The following is a 24868-nucleotide window of genomic DNA, read 5'->3' on the forward strand; positions in this document are numbered from 1 at the left end:
ACGGCTACAAACTATCTAACGGCTACAAACTATCTAACGGCTACTAACTAACTATCTAACGGCTACTAACTAACTATCTAACGGCTACTAACTAACTATCTAACGGCTACTAACTAACTATCTAACGGCTACTAACTAACTATCTAACGGCTACTATCTAACTATCTAACGGCTACTATCTAACTATCTAACGGCTACTATCTAACTAACGGCTACAAACTATCTAACGGCTACAAACTATCTAACGGCTACAAACTATCTAACGGCTACTAACTAACTATCTAACGGCTACTATCTATCTAACGGCTACTAACTATCTAACGGCTACTAACTAACTATCTACCGGCTACTAACTATCTAACGGCTACTAACTAACTATCTACCGGCTACTAACTAACTATCTACCGGCTACTAACTATCTACCGGCTACTATCTAACTATCTAACGGCTACTATCTAACTATCTAACGGCTACTATCTAACTATCTAACGGCTACTATCTAACTATCTAACGGCTACTATCTAACTATCTAACGGCTACTATCTAACTATCTAACGGCTACAAACTATCTAACGGCTACAAACTATCTAACGGCTACAAACTATCTAACGGCTACTATCTATCTAACGGCTACTATCTATCTAACGGCTGCTATCTATCTAACGGCTACTATCTATCTAGCGGCTACTATCTATCTAACGGCTACTATCTATCTAACGGCTACTATCTATCTAACGGCTACTATCTATCTAACGGCTACTATTCAACGGCTACTATTCAACGGCTACTATCTATCTAACGGCTACTAACTATCTAACGGCTACTATCTATCTAACGGCTACTATCTATCTAACGGCTACTATCTATCTAACGGCTACTATCTATCTAACGGCTACTAACTATCTAACGGCTACTATCTATCTAACGGCTAATATTCAACGGCAACAAACTATCTAACGGCTACTAACTATCTAACGGCTACTATCTATCTAACGGCTACTATCTATCTAACGGCTACTATCTATCTAACGGCTACTATCTATCTAACGGCTACTATCTATCTAACCGCTACTATCTATCTAACGGCTACTATCTATCTAGCAGCTACTATCTATCTAACGGCTACTATCTATCTAACGGCTACTAACTATCTAACGGCTAATATTCAACGGCTACTAACTATCTAACGGCTACTAACTATCTAACGGCTACTATCTATCTAACGGCTACTATCTATCTAACGGCTACTATCTATCTAACGGCTACTATCTATCTAACGGCTACTAACTATCTAACGGCTACAAACTATCTAACGGCTACAAACTATCTAACGGCTACAAACTATCTAACGGCTACAAACTATCTAACGGCTACTAACTAACTATCTAACGGCTACTAACTAACTATCTAACGGCTACTAACTAACTATCTAACGGCTACTAACTAACTATCTAACGGCTACTATCTAACTATCTAACGGCTACTATCTAACTATCTAACGGCTACTATCTAACTATCTAACGGCTACTATCTAACTAACGGCTACAAACTATCTAACGGCTACAAACTATCTAACGGCTACAAACTATCTAACGGCTACTAACTAACTATCTAACGGCTACTATCTATCTAACGGCTACTAACTATCTAACGGCTACTAACTAACTATCTACCGGCTACTAACTATCTAACGGCTACTAACTAACTATCTACCGGCTACTAACTAACTATCTACCGGCTACTAACTAACTATCTACCGGCTACTAACTATCTACCGGCTACTATCTAACTATCTAACGGCTACTATCTAACTATCTAACGGCTACTATCTAACTATCTAACGGCTACTATCTAACTATCTAACGGCTACTATCTAACTATCTAACGGCTACTATCTAACTATCTAACGGCTACAAACTATCTAACGGCTACAAACTATCTAACGGCTACAAACTATCTAACGGCTACTAACTATCTAACGGCTACTAACTATCTAACGGCTACTAACTATCTAACGGCTACAAACTATCTAACGGCTACAAACTATCTAACGGCTACAAACTATCTAACGGCTACAAACTATCTAACGGCTACTATCTAACTATCTAACGGCTACAAACTATCTATCTAACGGCTACTAACTATCTAACGGCTACTAACTATCTAACGGCTACTAACTATCTAACGGCTACTAACTATCTAACGGCTACTAACTATCTAACGGCTACTAACTATCTAACTATCTAACGGCTACAAACTATCTAACGGCTACTAACTATCTAACGGCTACTATCTATCTAACGGCTACTATCTATCTAACGGCTACTATCTAACTATCTAACGGCTACAAACTATCTAACGGCTACAAACTATCTAACGGCTACAAACTATCTAACGGCTACAAACTATCTAACGGCTACTATCTAACTATCTAACGGCTACAAACTATCTAACGGCTACAAACTATCTAACGGCTACTAACTATCTAACGGCTACTAACTATCTAACGGCTACTATCTATCTATCGGCTACTATCTATCTATCTAACGGCTACTATCTATCTATCTAACGGCTACTATCTATCTAACGGCTACTATCTATCTATCTAACGGCTACTATCTATCTAACGGCTACTATCTATCTATCTAACGGCTACTATCTATCTATCTAACGGCTACTATCTATCTATCTAACGGCTACTATCTATCTATCTAACGGCTACTATCTATCTATCTAACGGCTACAAACTATCTAACGGCTACTATCTATCTAACGGCTACTAACTATCTAACGGCTACAAACTATCTAACGGCTACAATCTATCTAACGGCTACTAACTATCTAACGGCTACTATCTATCTAACGGCTACTATCTATCTATCTAACGGCTACTATCTATCTATCTAACGGCTACTATCTATCTATCTAACGGCTACTATCTAATTATCTAACGGCTACTATCTATCTATCTAACGGCTAATAACTAACGGCTACTATCTAACTATCTAACTGCTACTATCTAACGGCTACTATCTAACGGCTAAAACCTATTTATATAGCCCTTCTTAGATCAGCTGATATCTCAAAGTGCTGTACAGAAACCCAGCCTAAAACCCCAAACAATTCAGGTGTAGAAGCTATCTAATGGCTACTAACTCTCCAGCGGCTACTAACTCTCTAACCGCTACTCTCTAACCGCTACTACAGCGGTTCCTCCTTTAAAAGTTGGAAGCTTACGCCGGGACTTAGAGGTAACTTGTGGTTTAGTACGGTACCCTGCATCACCACTTCATTGCTCCAGACCAGCTAAAAACTGAAATACATTTTTTGTCCTTTACAAATATTATTTTGTCCTTTTCAGATTACAATCGCTCACTTTCGTTTTTTGAAAACTAAATAACCTAAAATATCGTTATAGATTATCAAGTTGATGGCACCGTCGTATAGCCGGCACCTACATAAAGCTGAGTGACTCACTCATTCATGACTTTGGATCAAAATAAATAAGTACCAACATTCTTTCTGATAGTCCTTAATAAAGAAATGTTTTGGTTATCCTGACCTGGACACCATGTACAGTATTATAATAGCCCATTATGGGTATTAGTTAGACTAGAATTAGAAAATGAGGGTGCAGAAATGTTATGCTCTTAGTGTAAGCTTTATTTAACTATGCAAATTCTTATCTACGAGGACAGCCTACTCCTTCCTCCCCGTCGGGGAATTGAACCCCAGTCCCCCGCGTGCCCCGCCCGCACGACATGGGGATTCTTTAGCTAAATAGCCCAGTACTGTACTGCCAACCGTCACGTTGTACAGCGCCATATTTTCCGTTCCATCCTAATGGAAACCCAGAGTTTTTTTTGTCTTTCTTGGAATAGAAACACAATAATATTAATCAAATTAATTAAGCAAGTACCAGTCAAAAGTTTGGACACGCCTACTCATTCCAGGATTTTTCTTTATTTTTACTATTTTATACATTGTAGAATAATAGTGAAGACACCACAACTATGAAATAACACATATGGAATCAGTTAAGAACAAATTCTTATTTACAAGGACAGCCTACTCCTTCCTCCCTGTCGGGGAATTGAACCCCGGTCTCATGCGTGCCCGCACTCTCTAGTACAGCCATTATTGAAGGTAGTTGACGTCACAGAGAAAGTCTGGACATGGCCTGCTCTCCCTTATGAAAGGAATTAGGCACTTTCCCATGTTTACTACAGTGTGTATTGTAGGCTATGTTTACTTGTCAGACTGCACAGTAGCCTAAAACAATGCAGGTGGATTATATCTTCAAAATGCTTTATTATCCAAATATAAAAGCATATACTGTACAGCACTGTATTTCTTCATCAGCATCTTTATGCTTTCGTTAATAAAATGATAAAAATAATCTTTCAAAATGCAGATGTTGATTTAGTTATGGATCCATAACGAATTACTATGGGAATAATTATTACTGAAATACAGAAATATTGGAACAAAGTTATTCATCTGAATAAAGGCCAAAATAATATTTATAAATCCCTCACTGTCGTTTAAAAAAAAAAAAAAATCTCCAAAATAGCGTCATCTATAGCCTTCCCTCTGTGGACGTCTATTTCAGCACTGTTTCGCACTGCTCTGAGACATGAAAATGTTATGTTCAATGATATTCTTAAGATATATGTGTTGACTGAATATAAGCAAGTGATGTCTGCTAAATAATCAAGTTAGGTTTCTCCAGAAATAAATAACAAACTGTCTTTATTTACAGATTCGTGAGAATGTCTCACCCCATGTTCAACAATTTCCTTTTTCCTCTCTCAATATAGGTTAAATGAAAAATCTCCAAAATATCACTTTTTAAACAAAGCGATTATTATCATTATTTAATTCAGAATTATTGAAAAGCCCTTTAGATATTATCACAGATCCTAATAGAAAATGCCCCTTAGATATTAATTTAGAATCCTCCAATCCTCTAAATGTAATTATTGGCGGAGAGTCACGTCATTGAAAAAAATATGTTTAGATATACTGTAGGCCTACCATAGGCGAAATGAATATTGGTTACACTACAATTAGGGTGTGGAAATGTTATGCCCCTTAGGTATTAATTTAGAATCCTCCAATCCTCTTATGCTGTAGACTACTCCATCACGTTGTACAGTGCAATATTTTCCATTCCACCTTAACAGAAACTCTGAGGGTTTTATTTTCCGTTTTTCCTCGGAATAGAACCACCATAATATCATATTAATTAAGCCAAATATCTTAAAATCAACCCCATGTACTATGTTACTACAAAAAAGGTTTTAAATTCTCTACTAATGCCAATATGGGAGACTATTAAATGCTTCTCAAAGATCCCATCTGATGGTCAAACTAGTACTAACTTGCATGAATGTAAAAAGAAATGTCTGACAATTAAATAACGTGCCATAGAATACTGCAGCAGCACGCAAGGTGTGCTGCAGTATGAGGAACCATATCGAACCGCTACTATCCTCAGCAAAAAAAGAAACGTCCCTTTTTCAGGATCCTGTCTCTCAAAGATAATTCGTAAAAATCCAAATAACTTCACGGATCTTCATTGTAAAGGGTTTAAACACTGTTTCCTGTGCTTGTTCCATGAACCATAAACAATTGGGGCGGCAGCGCAGCCTAGTGGTTAGAGCGTTGGACTAGTAACCCAAAGGTTGCAAGATTGAATCCCCGAGCTGACAAGGTACAAATCTTTCGTTCTGCCCCTGAACAAGGCAGTTAACCCACTGTTCCTAGGCCGTCATTGAAAATCAGAATTTGTTCTTAATTGGCTTGCCTAGTAAAATAAAGGTACATTTTTATTTATTTATTAATGAACATGCACGTGTGGAACGGTTGTTAAGACACTAACAGCTTACAGACGGTAGGCAATTAAGGTCACAGTTATGAAAATGTAGGACACTAAAGAGGCCTTTCTACTGACTCTGAAAAACACCAAAACGAAAGATGCCCAGGGTCCCTGCTCATCTGCGTGAACGTGCCTTAGGCATTTTGCAAGGAGGCATGAGGACTGCAGATGTGGCCAGGGCAATAAATTGCAATGTCCGTATTGTACTGTGAGACACCCAAGACAGCGCTTCAGGGAGACAGGATGGACAGCTGATCATCCTCGCAGTGGCAGACCACGTGTAACACCTGCACAGGATCGGTACATCCGAACATCACACCTGCGGGACAGGTACAGGATGACAACAACTGCCAGAGTTACACCAGGAACGCACAATCCCTCCATCAGTGCTCAGACTGTCCGCAATAGGCTGAGAGAGGCTGGACTGAGGGCTTGTAGGCCTGTTGTAATAACAGACACCAGACATCACCGGCAACAACACTGCCTATGGGCACAAACCCACCGTCGCTGGACCAGACAGGACTGTCAAAGAGTGCTCTTCACTGACGAGTCGCGGTTTTGTCTCACCAGGGGTGATGGTCAGATTTGCATTTATCGTCGAAGGAATGAGCGTTACACCGAGGCCTGTACTCTGGAGCGGGATCGATTTGGAGGTGGAGGGTCCGTCATGGTCTGGGACGGTGTGTCACAGCGTCATTGGACTGAGCTTGTTGTCATTGCAGGCAATCTCAATGCTGTGCGTTACAGGGAAGACATCCTCCTCCCTCATGTGGTACCCTTCCTGCAGGCTCATCCTGACATGACCCTCCAGCATGACAATGCCACCAGCCATACGGCTCGTTCTGTGCGTGATTTCCTGCAAGACAGGAATGTCAGTGTTCTGCCATGGCCAGCGAAGAGCCCGGATCTCAATTCCACTGAGCATGTCTAGGGCCTGTTGGATCGGAAGGTGAGGGCTAGGGCCATTCCCCCCAGAAATGTCCGGGAACTTGCAGGTGCTTTGGTGGAAGAGTGGGGTAACATCTCACAGCAAGAACTGGCAAATCTGGTGCAGTCCATGAGGAGGAGATGCACTGCAGTACTTAATGCAGCTGGTGGCCACACCAGATACTGACTTATTTTTCATTTTGACCCCCCCCCCTTTGTTCAGGGACACATTATTCAATTTCTTTTAGTCACATGTCTGTGGAACTTGTTCAGTTTATGTCTCAGTTGTTGAGTCTTGTTATGTTCATACAAATATTTACACATATTAAGTTGGCTGAAAATAAATGCAGTTGACAGTCAGAGGACGTTTATGTTTTTGCTGGGTTTATCTAACCGCTAGTATGTAACTGTACAACATCGTACTGTATACATGGAAAAAGGGCCTTCTGCCACTCCCATGGAGTGTGTGCACGCACGTCTGCATCCCTGCACGTCTTGGGACTCACCGGCACACTTGGTCTTGGCCCTCAGGGGAGGTCCTGGGGCCCCCGTTCCTCCGTCCAGGGGGCGGGTGAGCAGAACGCTGATCTCGTACTCCGTGTCAGGGTCCAGGTGGCCGATCTTGTGCGTGGTCTTGTCCACGGGCTGGTTGTCAATGAGGCTGCCCGCCACCGTGCGGTACTCGACCTCCCGCTCCACGATGGGCCCGTCGCCATTGATGGAGTTGGCGTTGAGCTGGATCCACAGGTAGGTGGCGCCCACAGCGGTAAGCTGGGGTGGAGCGATGGGCACCGGGGGTTCTGGGGGACAAGAGGAAGAGATGAGCGTTAGATAACAAGTCTTAAATAGTCATTTCAATTGGTGGACAAATACTGTGAGTTTACCTACCAAATGTTAATTCTTTATGATGTAATAATTTTTTTAACTCCAGAGACACTTTATTTTATTCATACGGTCCAGGAACTGATATAACGTCAATGTTATATTGCAAAATATCTGTTCTGTTTCTTGATGATTAATTTTGACTGGCAATACAAGAGAGATGGCAAAAAGCTCTCTGCGCTAAACCTGCAGTCAACGTAGAGAAACACTAAAACTATGCAAATACTACAGGTTCACTCTGCAAACAGAGCAGAACAGAGAGAATTCTCAATTACACCCAACGTGAGTCTGCAGAGAAATAGAATGCATGTTCGCATGATATCGGCGGCTTAAATCTTAAGCAGGAGCAATTAAGTGATTGTGGTCGCGGTGCCTCACACAAAGCCGGGAGTTCCGGGCTGAGGTGGAGAGCACGGTGAAAAAAGGGGAGATCCGAACCGAGGTAATGAGTTAAACCAATTAATTTCCCGACCTTCGCCGGTAGAACAGCTAACCTGAATCCATTACTCATCACTCCCACTGGTCCTGCTCTCTTTCTCCCGGTGACCCATTTCCACAATCTCCCTCTGCTCTACCCAGCGCTCTCTGTCTTCCTGAAGAGACCTCTGAGGAGGATCCATTGTACCAAAGTCAGTCTATCGTGTTCAATCGCCAACAATAAGACAATGAGCCAATTCCTGTCCATTGTGAGGGTGAATGTTTTTGCTCTATAAGGGTGTTTTCAGTGCCGGGTCTAGGGAGTGACTGACTCAACTTCCATGGACGTGTGACGTCAGCGTCTTAGGTCTAAACACAGCCCAGTGTTGGCCTTTGAAGTTTGATATGGCCCCTCCCTCACCCACTGATCTTGCGTGATGAGTGTCTCACACAAATGGGACTGTCAATCCTTCTGAGTCACACATACACGAGGGGTTGACTTAGCCTATAGTTAGTACTTACCGTGATGATAGCTTGTCCGACAGGCCAGCCAGGTGTCATGGTGAGACCAAGTCTGGCAACTCGGATGCATTTACTACCTGACTAGATAAGACTTGGATATCAGTGACTAATGTGAAGATTTGATCTCAGAGAGACTGAACAGTCTAGTTTTCCAATTATCTATAACACTGTTCTTTATACAGGAAGTGCATATGAGGAGTGAGGACATACACCTTTAGTTTACTGAATATACAGTATATTAGGCTGTTGCTTTCATACAATACATCACGATTTACAGGAGTTCTCCGGTGGGAAGAAAAACAGGACCTCGGAGCGCTTTGTCGCCTTCGGAGGTGTGTGTAGTTCACACACACACACACACACACACACACACACACACACACACACACACACACACACACACACACACACACACACACACACACACACACACACACACACACACACACACACACACACACACACACACACACACACACACACACACACACACACACACACACCATGGTCTCTGATATCGATTGGAACCAGTGAGAACACCAATTACTGGTTAAGTAATGGCTCATCTGTCTTCCTGTCAGCCTGGCCTCATAACGTGTGACTTTTCCGTGAGATGGAAAAGACAGAATGTCTGCCCAGGGGCTGTATGTATCAAGCGTCTCTCAATAGCAGTGCTGATCTAGGACCATCTGTAACTTTTAGATTGAAATGAATGAGATGGACAAGGTGACCTGATCCTAGATCTTCACTGCTACTATGAGACGCTGTGTGAAATACGGCCCTAGACCTCTGTCTGTAATGTGTCCACTGGGGTTGACGTCTGACTCTGGACTGTGTTTTATAGACGTCAGATATATTATACACACTGGAGTCAATGGAAGTGTCATTATCGGAAACCCTCCAAGGAAACTAGGTAACAATATGGAGCTACTGAAAATAGTTAGTGTTATTGCTGTGGGTCGTGTGGTGGCATTGGTCAAGCTAAATTCTCTCTCCCTCTTGATACCCTCCCCCCTCTCTCCCATTCTCTTCCCTCTCACTAGATGGTGTCTGCTCCGTGGCCCCAGGAGTTACCCAGCAGTCTCAGAGCCGCTCTCACAGCATGTGACAGACCAGACAGACGTCATGGCCGCCCACTTGTTGACCCTCCCTGCATCTCATACCCCTTCCTCTTCCCTTTTCCCTGTTTACACCACTCTATACGTTTCATACCTGGGTTTACATAGTGTTTCTTTCCTTTCATTGAGCCTGCCTGGAATGCCAGCGGGGTTTGCACTTTAGGTACTATTGTATTGGTCCCATTGCGGCAGACACCAGACAAGCGCAGGTATTTTTACAAAGACAACACATTTGAATACAGGTCTGTTACATTTAGACCAAGGGTAGCTAGGCAACTAGATTCAGCAGCGGGCCGACTTTTGTCGGAGCGAGTGGTCGGGGGCCGGAAAATGATTATAATCATTTCTACACTGCAAATTGTCCACAACTAAGACCAGAAAGAGATTTTTATTTTAAAATACAATGATTTCATACCTTGATTACGCTTTTATTTTTGGGAATACTTGGGAACAGATTTAGAAAATGTCAAAAAATTGCTGAATTCCTGGTGATTTTATAATTTTCCCACAACCATCACTTTGAAAAATAATTTCAACCTCTGATAGAGTATAGATGTACAATTCATTCTATTTTGATGATAGAGACCAACCACTCAAACAAAGGTTGTCTAGATGATTTAACCGTCTTTCTTTAGCAGTCAAGACAGCTGTCCTGATCCCTGGGGTACTGACTGATTTAACTGTTATCAGACGGCAATCAGGTGGAGAGACTCACATGCCAAATAAAAACCTTTTACTGTCTCTAGAAGCAGCGAGAGAGAACAGAGAGAACAGAGAGAGAGAGAGAGAACAGAGAGAGAGAGAGAGAGAGAGAGAGAGAGAGCGAGAGAGAGAGAGAGAGCGAGAGAACACACAGAGAGAGAGAGAGAGAGAGAGAACAGAGAGAGAGAGCGAGAGAACATACAGAGAGAGCGAGAAGAGAGAGACAGAGAGAGCGAGAGAGAGAGCGAGAGAACACAGAGAGAGAACACAGAGAGAGAACAGAGCGAGAGAACAGAGAGAGAGAGAGAGCGATGCCACCTCATCGCTCAGATTAACTTTGAGATGAAGTGACAGTTCAATCTGGCTGTGCGGTGGAGTTAGACGGCGGGGCTTGTAAGGTGTTCTAGGGGTCTCCATCTCCGCTAAGCCGATACCACATCATCTATGTCATTTTGTTTGGGTTGGGGGAAGAAAGAAAGAGATAAATAAGATATCAGGTCCTTCAACAGCTTCGGGAGGGCCCGGCAATCGATCCGTCGCGGCCACTGACGCGTAGCAGAATGGGAAAACAAAAGGTTGGAGCCATATCGTACTGACGGGTGCCGTGTGATGTGTCAGGCCTCACTCCCTTTCACCTCCACGTGGGTATCGACCATCAGTAATGACTAAACAGCATAATGCGCTGGGGCTGACATTACAGACAACATCAATCTGTATGGTGAGAGGATTTGTTTTCTAACAAACACTGAGCATTTGATTGAGTCTGCCGAGAGTTACAGAGGGGTGCAGTTTGCACTTTTGGGACCATCCTGCTGGCTCCATTGGGCCAGGCAAGCGTAATCAATTGCAGCTGAAGTACAAACAAAACAAATAGTATTTGAGCCGAATTCTGGAGGAGTGATATCCCCATCGTCACCACGTTGCCCAACAAATAAAAGGGACTTCATCCATAATTACAGTTGAACTACAAGTCCCACTTTACAGTTGAACTACAAGTCCCACTTGCTCAACAACCTAGAAGTCATAAAAGAGTGCCCCTTGTTCAAAGAGCCTGCTCGTGGCAGCAAGCGAGTCCACATGTGGTCGCCATGTGGTTGGTCGTGGCGCTCAGCTGTCGCCGTGGCGCTGGATGGCTGCATGTAGCCATAAGCGCTGAGTAAGCAAGCAGCGAGCCGTGTGGACTGGACTGGAGAGGCACTATGAAACTAAAAGCAGCTGTGACTTTATATAGCACCTGCTGCTAGCCACACCCTCCCAGTGGTCACAGGGCCCTACCCTAAACAGGCTGAATGAAGTGTTATTGGCTGGTCGGCTCCCATGCAACCCAACCCCTAAGCCCGCACGGTTCCCCAGATGACTGGTCCCTGTCCCATGGGCTGTGGAAGCTCATGTACACTCCCACTCCCCATACCATTAGCATTGTGCAGAAATGACTAGGGTTCAATATTTGGAAAGGATTTCGAAAACAGACGTTGGATGTTCTGTGAGCACGCTTGTTGTTGCTAGTGTGGCAGTGCTAGCCATGTGTAACCGATGTCAAATGGCTAGCTAGTATGGGCTAACAGCGTTTCAAATCGGTGTCATCACTCACTCTGAGACCTTGAAGTAGTTGCACCCCTTGCTCTGCATGGGCCGCGGCTTTTGTGGAGCGATGGGTAACGATGCTTCGTGGGAGGCAGTTTTAAAAAATATATACACTGCTCAAAAAAATAAAGGGAACACAAACAACACAATGTAACTCCAAGTCAATCACACTTCTGTGAAATCAAACTGTCCACTTAGGAAGCAACACTGATTGACAATAAATTTCACATGCTGTTGTGCAAATGGAATAGACAAAAGGTGGAAATTATAGGCAATTAGCAAGACACCCCCAATAAAGGAGTGGTTCTGCAGGTGGTGACCACAGACCACTTCTCAGTTCCTATGCTTCCTGGCTGATGTTTTGGTCACTTTTGAATGCTGGCGGTGCTTTCACTCCAGTGGTACATCAATGCGAGCTGTGGCAAGAAGGTTTGCTTTGTCTGTCAGCGTAGTGTCCAGAGTATGGAGGCGCTACCAGGAGACAGGCCAGTACATCAGGAGACGTGGAGGAGGCCGTAGGAGGGCAACAACCCAGCAGCAGGACCGCTACCTCCGCCTTTGTGCAGAAGGAGCAGGAGGAGCACTGGGCTCGAACCCAGAATCTCTGGTGGCACAGCTAGCACTGCGATGCAGTGCCTTAGACCACTGCACCACCCGGGAGGCCGGGAGGCAGTTGTTGATGTGTGCAGAGGGTCCCTGGTTTGAGCCCAGGCGAGGAGAGGGACGGAAGCTATACTGTTGCATTGATGCTGTTGACCCGGATCACTGGTTGCTGCGGAAAAGGCGGAGGTCAAAAGGGGGGTGTAACCGATGTAAAATGGCTAGCTAGTTAGCAGTGGTGCGCGCTGATAGTGTTTCAATCGGTGACGTCACTCGCTCTGAGACCTTGAAGTAGTTGTTCCCCTTGCTCTGCAAGGGCCGCGGCTTTTGTGGTGCGATGGGTAACGTTGCTTCGAGGGTGGCTGTTGTCGATGTGTGCAGAGGGTCCCTGGTTCGAGCCCAGGTAGGGGCGAGGAGAGGGACGGAAGCTATACTGTTACACATGCACACCTTGGAAAGACCAGGTGAAGAGGGAGGACATGGTAAGCTAATAAGCCTGTGAGATTCACAAACAGTAGTTCTAACTCCAGGCAGTGATAGTGCTTCTAAATGGTGCAATATGGAGGTCAGGTCTGTTCAGAAAGGGAGCTTTTGTTCATTCTAGGGGTGCAGTGTATGCCTAAGCTACTGATACAGGCACATTATGTATGGCTAAGGCACAGTGTTCTGAGATAGATGCCAAGCCCTCCCTTGTGACCTAGCTGGCCACGCTCTGACAAAGAGGTCATCTAAAGAGACTCAATACCTTGAACTACATCCAAAGTCAGAGCAAAAAGTGACATTCACTGCAAACAAAAAGTAAAAGGATCAATGTCCAAAGCCGAAAGTGCAAATCTAAACCAGTCTCTAAAGGGTTAACATACACCTGTGCAGTAGGTAGAGTTCCAGGTGAATAATATATCCTACCAAATCATATCATGTCCTCTAACTGGCAGTAGTGGTATAGTAATGTCCCTCTCTGGGACCTGATGGGCCTTGTGGGGGTTAAACAGTACAACGTGAATCATTTATAACCCCAGTCATTCTTCTACATGCCTCAGGTCAGACTTGTTAACCTCAGGTTCAGTCCTATATGACCACAGCAGGGTTAAAGGCCCAGTGCAGTCAACATTCAGTTTTCCCTATGTTTTATATCATATTGTACAACAGCTGATGAAACCAACACTGTAGAAGTGTGAAAACATTTCATCAGTGTTGTTTCCTGATAGTTACTGGTTGAAAATACAATCTACAAAGGACCTTCTAATCAGCAGGATTGCATGGGCAGGAGTGTCGGCTTTCCATGGTGACATCACCATGCGGTTAATTGGTTAATAGAAACAAATTAAAAAGAGTTCCAAACCGCTCTGCCAATAACACCTAGTTTTCAGTTCCCCCTCCCACTCAAACCACTCCCAGACAGTCCTAGCTAAATTCTTGCTTGGGAAATGGTGTTTTGGTAAAAAGCTATTTTTGCCCATTTGAATGAAAATCAATTATAGTAAGGTACTTAATTGTTACCCAAAAACTCAATTCGATATTGATATAAAAATGGCTGCATTGGGACTTTAAAGACCATCATTAGGTCAGTATCCCTGGTACTCGGTGTCCTTGGCTAGATCTGGGATCAGCCCCCCCCCCCCCCCCCCCCCCCCCTCTGTAGATCTGGGATCAGCCCCCCTCTGTAGATCTGGGATCAGCCCCCCTCTGTAGATCTGGGATCAGCCCCCCTCTGTAAATCTGGGATCAGCCCCCCTCTGTAAATCTGGGATCAGCCCCCTCCCCCCCTCTGTAGATCTGGGATCAGCCCCCTCCCCCCCTCTGTAGATCTGGGATCAGCCCCCTCCCCCCCTCTGTAGATCTGGGATCAGCCCCCTCCCCCCCTCTGTAGATCTGGGATCAGCCCCCTCCCCCCCTCTGTAGATCTGGGATCAGCCCCCTCCCCCCCTCTGTAGATCTGGGATCAGCCCCCTCCCCCCCTCTGTAGATCTGGGATCAGCCCCCCCCCCCCTTCTGTAGATCTGGGATCAGCCCCCTCCCCCCCTCTGTAGATCTGGGATCAGCCCCCTCCCCTCCTCTGTAGATCTGGGATCAGCCCCCCTTCAGCCCCCTCTGTAGATCTGGGATCAGCCCCCTCCCCCCCTCTGTAGATCTGGGATCAACCCCCCCCCCCCTTCTGTAGATCTGGGATCAGCCCCCCCCCCCCCCCCCCCCCCCCTCTGTAGATCTGGGATCAGCCCCCCTTCTGTAGATCTGGGATCAGCCCCCCCCCCCCCCCCCCCCCCCTTCTGTAGATCTGGGATCAGCCCCCCCCCCGTAGATCTGGGATCAGCTCCCTCCATATAATCCTATTCATTATGATCTAAAAGGCTAGACTGCTATATCAGCACTCCTACTCTGTGTGAAAACAGGACCAGGGCAGTAGGGTCACCAACTCAGAGACAGAGAAGAGCTGTGTAGCACTCTGCTGACAAAGCCACCACACGTCTTCACTAGACGAAAACACTGCCTCATAAATTGGATGGAATAAAACAAGGGGTGAATACGAACCGAGTCGGTGTTGGCAAATTCATAAACATGATGTGAATATGAAAATGTACTGTTTCCTACATTAAATATTAGATCAGTGAGAGGGGGACAAACGGCCGGGATGAAAAAATGTAGACGAATCAATTTAAACAAATAAAAGGGAACTGGTTGTTGCTGTTATAATACATCCCCAATTAGGGATGTGAGAAGAACGGGAGTCTTTGGTAACGGCGTTTCAGCATGACGCAACAGGAACCGGGATTTGCCGGACCAGGCAAATGGTTTTCCACTCCTCAATTCTCCAGTGTTGGTGATAGTGTACCCACTGGAGCCACTTCTTGTTTTTAGCTGCTACGAGTAAAACCTGGTGTGGTTGTTTGCTGCAATAGCCCATCTGTGGAAAGGACTGACAAGTTGTGCGTTCCGAGAAGCCGTTCTCCACACCACTGTTGTACTACACCGTTATTTCACTGTTTGTGGCCTGCCTGTTAGCTTGCACGATTCTTGCCATTGTCCTTCGACCTTTCGTCAACAAGGTGTTTTTCCCCCTTCAGGACTGCCGCTGACTGGATGTTTTTTGTTTGTCGCGTCATTCTAGATAAACCCAACACATGTCGTGCAAGAGACACTGGCCAGCCATGTCTGAGATACTGGAAACGGAGCACCTGGCACGGATGATCACACCATGCTCAAAGTTGCTTAGGTCACTTGTTTTGCCCATCCTAACATTCAATCGAACAGTACCTCAATGCCTTGATGCCTGTCTGCCTGTTTTATATAGTCTGTAGGAGCGAACCATTTTCATGAACGGGGTGGTGTACCTAATAAACATGCACACACACACACACACACACACACACACCTCCTCCTCCTCCTCCGACACATTGTCAGTGAGGCCGCCGCTGGCGCCTGCTGCACACAGAGACAGAGTGTGCTGGTGGAAACGTGCAGGGCTATTTAAGAGTGATTGACAGGTCTCTATCTGGCAGGCCAGGATTATAGCTATCCCTCACACTGAACTTCCTAAGAGAGACATTTAGAGTACAATAGAAGCCAATCACTGAGGCTGATCCTGAGCTATGGAGATTGGAGAGAGAGAGAGGCCTTGACATTGGAAATTATACAATATAATGCCAGACTGGTTTGTGACAGAGCATGGTTCATTTGTGACTGGTTGAAGAAATTAACTAAATTAAATATCTATTATAGTTGACTAAAAGTCAAAGTGAAATGTTATTTCATAACTCCTTCACTCTTAAACAGAGATACTGTATGCATAGGGATAACCCTAACATGAACAGTATACTGTAGAGACAGTAGTCCCTGACGTAGCACCTATTTGTGAGGAAACTTTACCGGTCTTTTTGGCAAGTCAATATAGGAGGCACAAGCAGAACGTGACTTACGTTTGACTGTCAGGTCGGCATAACTGGACACGCCCACGCCCTTGTCTGAGTGGACGATGCAGCGGTAGCGTCCAGAGTCTCCCTTAGTGGTGTTCTCCACGTCGAACGTGGCGGTGTAGCGGCGGGAGTTCACCGGCTTGGTCTCTCTCATCGGGGCCCGTCTCCCTCCGATACCCTGGTAGGAAAATACACAGCAACACACGATCATGTAAAGGTACAGTTGAAGTCGGAAGTTTACATACACCTTAGCCAAATACATTTAAGCTCAGTTTTCCACAATTCCTGACATTTGACCATAGTAAAAATTCCCTCTCTTAGGTCAGTTAGGATCACCACTTTATTTGAAGAATGTGAAATGTCAGAATAATAGTAGAGAGAATGATTTACTTCAGCTTTTATTTCTTTCATCACATTCCCAGTTGGTCAGAAGTTTACATAAACTCAATTAGTATTTGGTAGCATTGCCTTTAAATTGTTTAACTTGGGTCAAACGTTTCAAGTAGCCTTCCACAAGCTTCCCACAATAAGTTGGGTGAATTTCGGCCCATTCCTCCTGACAGAGCTGGTGTAACTGCGTCAGGTTTGTCGGCCTCCTTGCTCGCACACGCTTTTTCAGTTCTGCCCACAACTTTTCTATACGATTGAGGTCAGGGCTTTGTGATAGCCACTACAATACCTTGACTTTGTTGTCCTTAAGCCATTTGCCATAACTTTGGAAGTATGCTTGGGGTCATTGTCCATTTGGAAGACCCATTTGCGACCAAGCTTTAACTTCCCGACTGATGTCTTGAGATGTTGCTTCAATATATCCACATAATTTTCCATCCTCATGATGCCATCTATTTTGTGAAGTGCACCAGTCCCTCCTGCAGCAAAGCACCCCCACAACATGATGCTCCCACCCCCGTGCTTCACGGTTGGGATGGTGTTCTTCGGCTTGCAAGCCTCCACATTTTTCCTCCAAACATAACGATGGTCATTATGGCCAAACAGTTCTATTTTAGTTTCATCAGACATTTCTCCAAAAAGTATAATCTTTGTCCCCATGTGCAGTTGCAAACCGTAGTCTGGCTTTTTTATGGCAGTTTTGGAGCAGTGGTTTCTTCCTTGCTGAGCGGCCTTTCAGGTTACGTCGATTTAGGACTAATTTTACTGTGGATATAGATACTTTTGTACCTGTTCCCTCCAGCATCTTCACAAGGTCCTTTGCTGTTGTTCTGGGATTGATTTTCACTTTTCGCACCAAAGTACGTTCATCTATAGGAGACAGAATGCGTCTCCTTCCTGAGCGGTATGATGGCTGCGTGGTCACATGGTTTTTATACTCACGTACTATTGTTTGTACAAATGAATGTGGTACCTCCCAAGGATGAACCAGACTTGTGGAGGTCTACAACTTTTTTTCTGAGGTCTTGGCTGATTTCTTTTGATTTTCCCATTATGTCAAGCAAAGAGGCACTGAGTTTGAAAGTAGGCCTTGAATAATATCCACAGGTACACCTCCAATTGACTCAAATTATGTAAATTAGCCTATCAGAAGCTTCTAAAGCCATGAAATAATTTTCTGGAATTTTCCAAGCTGTTTAAAGGCACAGTGAACTTATTTAATGTACACTTCTGACCCACTGGAATTGTGAATTATAAGTGAAATAATCTGTCTGTAAACAATTGTTGGAAAAATTATGTGTCATGCACAAAGTAGATGTCCTAACCGACTTGCCAAAACTATAGTTTGTTAACAAGGAATTTGTGGAGTGGTTGAAAAACGAGTTTTAATGTCTCCAATGATAGGGGAGATATCCTCCTGATGTCTATGTTAGGGGAGATGTCCTCCTGATGTTTATAATAGGGGAGATATCCTCCTGATGTCTATGTTAGGGGAGATATCCTCCTGATGTCTATGATAGGGGAGATATCCTCCTGATGTCTATGATAGGGGAGATATCCTCCTGATGTTTATGATAAGGGAGATATCCTCCTGATGTCTATGATAGGGGAGATATCCTCCTGATGTCTATGATAGGGGAGATATCCTCCTGATGTTTATGATAAGGGAGATATCCTCCTGATGTTTATGATAGGGGAGATATCCTCCTGATGTCTATGATAGGGGAGATGTCCTCCTGATGTCTATGTTATGGGAGATATCCCCCTGATGTCTATGTTAGGGGAGATGTCCTCCTGATGTCTATGTTAGGGGAGATATCCTCCTGATGTTTATAATAGGGGAGATATCCCCCTGATGTCTATGTTAGGGGAGATATCCCCCTGATGTCTATGTTAGGGGAGATATCCTCCTGATGTTTATGATAGGGGAGATATCCCCCTGATGTCTATGTTAGGGGAGATGTCCTCCTGATGTTTATGATAGGGGAGATATCCCCCTGATGTCTATGTTAGGGGAGATGTCCTCCTGATGTTTATAATAGGGGAGATATCCTCCTGATGTCTATGATAGGGGAGATATCCCCCTGATGTCTATGATAGGGAGATATCCTCCTGATGTTTATGATAAGGGAGAGATCCTCCTGATGTTTATGATAAGGGAGAGATCCTCCTGATGTCTATGTTAGGGGAGATGTCCTCCTGATGTCTATGTTAGGGGAGATGTCCTCCTGATGTTTATAATAGGGGAGATATCCTCCTGATGTTTATGATAGGGGAGATATCCTCCTGATGTTTATGATAGGGGAGATATCCTCCTGATGTTTATAATAGGGGAGATATCCTCCTGATGTTTATAATAGGGGAGATATCCCCCTGATGTTTATGATAGGGGAGATATCCTCCTGATGTTAGGGGAGATATCCTCCTGATGTTTATGATAGGGGAGATATCCCCCTGATGTTTATGATAGGGGAGATATCCCCCTGATGTTTATAATAGGGGAGATATCCTCCTGATGTCTATGTTAGGGGAGATATCCTCCTGATGTTTATAATAGGGGAGATATCCTCCTGATGTCTATGATAGGGGAGATATCCTCCTGATGTTTATGATAGGGGAGATATCCTCCTGACGTCTATGTTAGGGGAGATATCCTCCTGATGTTTATAATAGGGGAGATATCCTCCTGATGTCTATGATAGGGGAGATATCCTCCTGATGTCTATGATAGGGGAGATATCCTCCTGATGTCTATGATAGGGGAGATATCCTCCTGATGTCTATGATAGGGGAGATATCCTCCTGATGTCTATGATAGGGGAGATATCCTCCTGATGTCTATGATAGGGGAGATATCCTCCTGATGTCTATGATAGGGGAGATATCCTCCTGATGTTTATAATAGGGGAGATATCCTCCTGATGTCTATGATAGGGGAGATATCCTCCTGATGTTTTCTTTATGTTAGAGGAGATGTCCTCCCAATGTTTTCTTGTGGTGCATGAAATTGGAAGAGGGGGTCAAACACAACTTCTGGCAATACCAGGAGTGTTGTGTCAGCAGGCTGTGTGTATGTTTGTGTTCGTCTGCTGGTCTGTTTGAAGAGCGAGAGGGACAGAGAATCCTGTCAGCAAGCGCCACGCTGTGTGTTCTCTCTGTGCCCCGGCTTCCTCACAGCTGTCACCACACACACGCCGACAAAACCAAACACACACACCCCATACCAGATGGGGGGCCATTTGTTTGTCAGGAATATTTCTTCATTACTGTCACCGGGGGGGATTTCACTTAATGCTAGTGTTTCATCTCCGGCATTAACGAGGATGAAAGGTATTCGTTAAGAGGAGCGATTACCTCATTTACTGTCAACCTACCGATAGCACACTGATCTACCTCACACACTGTCAACCTACAGATAACACAGTGATATGCAGATGACAAGACAATTGACAACAGAATTTCAACATTCTTATAGGGAAGGACACTCAACAAGCACTTCCACAAATGACTGATGATTGGCTGAGAGACATTGATGATAAAAAGATTGTGGGGGCTGTCTTGTTAGACTTCAGTGCAGCTTTTGACATTATTGATCATAGTCTGCTGCTGGAAAAACGTATGTGTTATGGCTTTACACCCCCTGCTATAATGTGGAAAAAGAGTTACTTGTCTAACAGAACACAGAGGGTGTTCTTTAATGTTAGCCTATCAAATATAATCCAGTTAGAATCAGGAATTCCCCAGGGTAGCTGTTTAGGCCTCTTGCTTTTTTCAATTTTTACTAATGACATGCCACTGACTTTGAGTAAAGCCAGAGTTTCTATGTATACGGATGACTCAACGCTATACACGTCAGCTACTACAGCGACTGCAATGACTGCAATACGCCACAAAGAGCTGCAGATAGTTTCAGAGTGGAAGGCAAGGAATAAGTTAGCCCTAAATATTTCTAAAACTAAAAGCATTGTATTTGGAACAAAACACTCACTAAACTCTAAACCTCAACTAAATATTGTAATAAATAAGGTGGAAATTGAGCAAGTTGAGATGACTAAACTGCTTGGAGTAACACTAGACTGTAAACTGCCATGGTCAAAACATATTAATGCAGTAGTAGCTAAGATGGGGAGAAGTCTGTCCATAATAAAGCGATGTTCTACCTTCTTAACAACACTATCAACAAGGCAGGTCCTACAGGCCCTAATTTTGTCGCACCTTGACTACTGTTCAGTCATGTGGTCAGGTGCCACAAACAAGGACTAAGGAATATTGCAATTGGCTCAGAACAGGGCAGCACAGCTGGCCCTTGGATGTACACAGAGAGCTAATATTAATAATATGCATGTCAATCTCTCCTGGCTGAAAGTGGAGGAGAGATGGACTTCATCACTACTTTAATTAATGAGAGGTATTGACATGTTGAATGCACCGAGCTGTCTGTCTAAACTACTGGCACAAAGCTCGGACACCCATGCATACCCCACAAGACACGCCACCAGAGGTCTCTTCACAGTCCCCAAGTCCAGAACAGACTATGGGAGGCACACAGTACTACATAGAGCCATGATTACATGGAACTCTATTCCACATCAAGTAACTGACGCAAGCAATAAAATTAGATTTAAAAAACAAGAAAAAAAACACCTTATGGAACAGCTGGGACTGTGAAGCAACACACACTAGTTTGAGAAACATAATCCTCACAAGTCCTCAACTGGCAGCTTCATTAAATATTACCCGAAAAACACCAGTCTCAACGTCAACAGTGAAGATGCGACTCTGGGATGCTGGCCTTCTAGGCAGAGTTGCAAAGAAAAAGCCATATCTCAGACTGGCCAACAAAAATAAAATATTAAGATGGGCAAAAGAACAGACACCAGTCAGAGGAACTCTGCCTAGAAGGCTAGCATCCCAGAGTCACCTCTTCACTGTTGACTTTGAGCCTGGTGTTTTACAAGAATAGACCGACGAGTTTCAGAAGAAAGTCTTTGTTTCTGGCCATTTTGAGCCTGTTATCGAACCCACAAATGCTGATGCTCCAGATACTCAACTAGTTTAAAAGCCAGTTTAATTGCTTCTTTAAATCAGAACAACAGTTTTCAGCTGTGCTAACATAATTGCAAAAGGGTTTTCTAATGATCAATTAACCTTTTAAAATGATAAACTTGGATTAGCGAACACAACGTGCCATTGGAACACAGGAGTGATGGTTGCTGATAATTTGCCTCTGTACGCCTATGTAGATATTTAAAAAAATATATATATATGCAGTTTCTAGCTACAATAGTCATTTACAACATTAACGTCTACACTGTATTTCTGAGCAATTTGATGTTATTTTAAAACAGAGAAAAAAATAATTATTATTATTTCAAAAACAAGGACATTTCTAAGTGACCCCAAACTTTTGAACAGTAGTGTAGGTAGAGGTCTGTTCAGAGTAGGGCCCTCATTAAGTAGGTAGAGGTCTGTTCAGAGTAGGGCCCTCATTAGGTAGGTAGAGGTCGGTTCAGAGTAGGGCCCTCATTAGGTAGGTAGAGGTCTGTTCAGAGTAGGGCCCTCATTAAGTAGGTAGAGGTCTGTTCAGAGTAGGGCCCTCATTAGGTAGGTAGAGGTCTGTTCAGAGTAGGGCACTCATTAGGTAGGTAGAGGTCTGTTCAGAGTAGGGCCCTCATTAGGTAGGTAGAGGTCTGTTCAGAGTAGGGCCCTCATTAGGTAGGTAGAGGTCTGTTCAGAGTAGGGCCCTCATTAGGTATGTAGAGGTCTGGATCCTTCCGCTCCACAGTAATGTCATGGAGAACGGTGTAAAACACAGAGCTTCTCATTTCAGGTCCAGATGTCAACCAAGGTTCAAGAAGATGTGCCATACACAAGGAGTCTGGTAATGGCAGTTTGTCTTCATGTGACACCAACACTGTGGCATTAAGGATCTAAAATGACCGCATAGGACTGTTTAAGATCAAAATGTACTTGCCTGTAACCAGAGGTTGTGGCTGTCTTGTGGTCGACCGTTGACTGTGCACTGGAAGGTGGCGGTCTGCCTGGCGTTGACCTCCACACCTTTGATGTGGAGGAAGTGTGGGGTGCTCACTGTAAAATAGATATACACACATTAACAACCTAGACCACATGAAGCATTCTAATTAAAGTATATGCATGTATTATTGTCTCATCCACTATCAGTTGAATTTAATTAGAGTCTAACATTTCCATTCCATTCATATTGAGCATACGGTGGGTAAACTGACATTTTTTTCCTTCAGAATTTCCATTTCTCAATCTATCCAATAGGCCGGGCATGTACAGTTGAAGTCGGAAGTTTACATACATCTTAGGCAAATACATTTAAACTCAGTTTTTCACAATTCCTGACATTTAATCCGAGTAAAAATTCCCCGTCTTAGGTCAGTTAGGATCACCACTTTATTTTAAGAATGTGAAATGTCAGAAAAATAGTAGAGAGAATGATTTATTTCAGCTTTTATTTATTTCGTCACATTCCCTGTGGGTCAGAAGTTTACATACACTCAATTAGCATTTGGTAGCATTGCCTTTACATTGGTTAACTTGTGTCAAACGTTTTGGGTAGCCTTCCACAAGCTTCCCACAATAAGTTGGGTGAATTTCGGCCCATTCCTCCTGACAGAGCTGGTGTAACTGAGTCAAGTTTGTAGGCCTCCTTGCTCGCACACGCTTTTTCAGTTCTGCCCACAAATTTTCTATAAGATTGAGGTCAGGGCTTTGTGATGGCCACTCCAATACCTTGACTTTGTTGTCCTTAAGCCATTTTGCCACAACTTTGGAAGTATGCTCGGGGTCACTGTCCATTTGGAAGACCCATTTGCGACCAAGCTTTAACTTCCTGACTGATGTCTTGAGATGTTGCTTCAATATATCCACATTTTCCTGCCATCTATTTTGTGAAGTGCACCAGTCCCTCCTGCAGCAAAGCACCCCCACAACATGATGCTGCCACCCCCGTGCTTCACGGTTGGGATGGTGTTCTTCGGCTTGCAAGCCTCCACATTTTTCCTCCAAACATAACGATGGTCATTATGGCCAAACAGTTCTATTTTTGTTTCATCAGACATTTCTCCAAAAAGTATGGTCTTTGTCCCCATGTGCAATTGCAAACCGTAGTCTGGCTTTTTTATGGCAGTTTTGGAGCAGTGCCTTCTTCCTTGCTGAGCGGACTTTCAGGTTACGTCGATATAGGACTCGTTTTACTGTGGATATAGATACTTTTGTACCTGTTTCCTCCAGCATCTTCACAAGGTCCTTTGCTGTTGTTCTGGGATTGATTTGCACTTTTCTCACCAAAGTACGTTCATCTCTAGGAGACAGAACGCGTCTCCTTCCTGAGCGGTATGACGGCTGCGTGGTCACATGGTGTTTATTTGAGGTCAACCGATTAAATCGGAATGGCCGATTAATTAGGGCCGATTTCAAGTTTTCATAACAATCGGTAATCAGCATTTTTGGACACCGATCATGGCCGATTACATTGCACTCCACGAGGAGACTGCGTGGCAGGCTGACTACCTGTTATGCAAGTGCAGCAAGGAGCCAAGGTAAGGTGCTAGCTAGCATTAAACGTATCTTATAAAAAACAATCAATCTTAACATAATCACTAGTTAACTACACATGGTTGACGATATTACTAGTTTATCTAGCGTGTCCTCCGTTGCATATAATGGTTGCGGTGCCTGTTAATTTATCATTGAATCATAGCCTACTTAGCCTAAAAAAGTACTGTCTTTGCACCAATGTGTACCTAACCATAAACATCAACACCTTTCATAAAATCAATACACAAGTATATATTTTTAAACCTGCATATTTAGTTAATATTGCCTGCTAACATAAATTTCATTTAACTAGGGAAATTGTGTCACTTCTCTTGCTTTCTGTGCAACAGAAACAGGGTATATGC

The 24868-nt window shown here is 43.9% G+C and overlaps 1 protein-coding gene across 3 annotated transcripts in view; it reads right to left on the minus strand.

Moving 5' to 3' along the window:
• Positions 1-24868, minus strand: part of LOC120028099 (receptor-type tyrosine-protein phosphatase mu-like) — a 305294-nt gene that overhangs the window by 168677 nt on the left and 111749 nt on the right. For all 3 annotated transcript variants that reach the window (XM_038973267.1, XM_038973266.1, XM_038973265.1), the window contains exons 5-7: positions 22909-23024; positions 16548-16722; positions 7315-7608 (exon numbers count right to left, since the gene is read on the minus strand). In XM_038973267.1, coding sequence (XP_038829195.1) covers positions 7315-7608; positions 16548-16722; positions 22909-23024 — 585 coding nt within the window. The remainder of the gene's footprint in view (positions 1-7314; positions 7609-16547; positions 16723-22908; positions 23025-24868) is intronic.

This window comes from Salvelinus namaycush, chromosome 33, assembly GCF_016432855.1.
Source record: "Salvelinus namaycush isolate Seneca chromosome 33, SaNama_1.0, whole genome shotgun sequence".
In the NCBI taxonomy this organism is placed as follows: domain Eukaryota; kingdom Metazoa; phylum Chordata; class Actinopteri; order Salmoniformes; family Salmonidae; genus Salvelinus; species Salvelinus namaycush.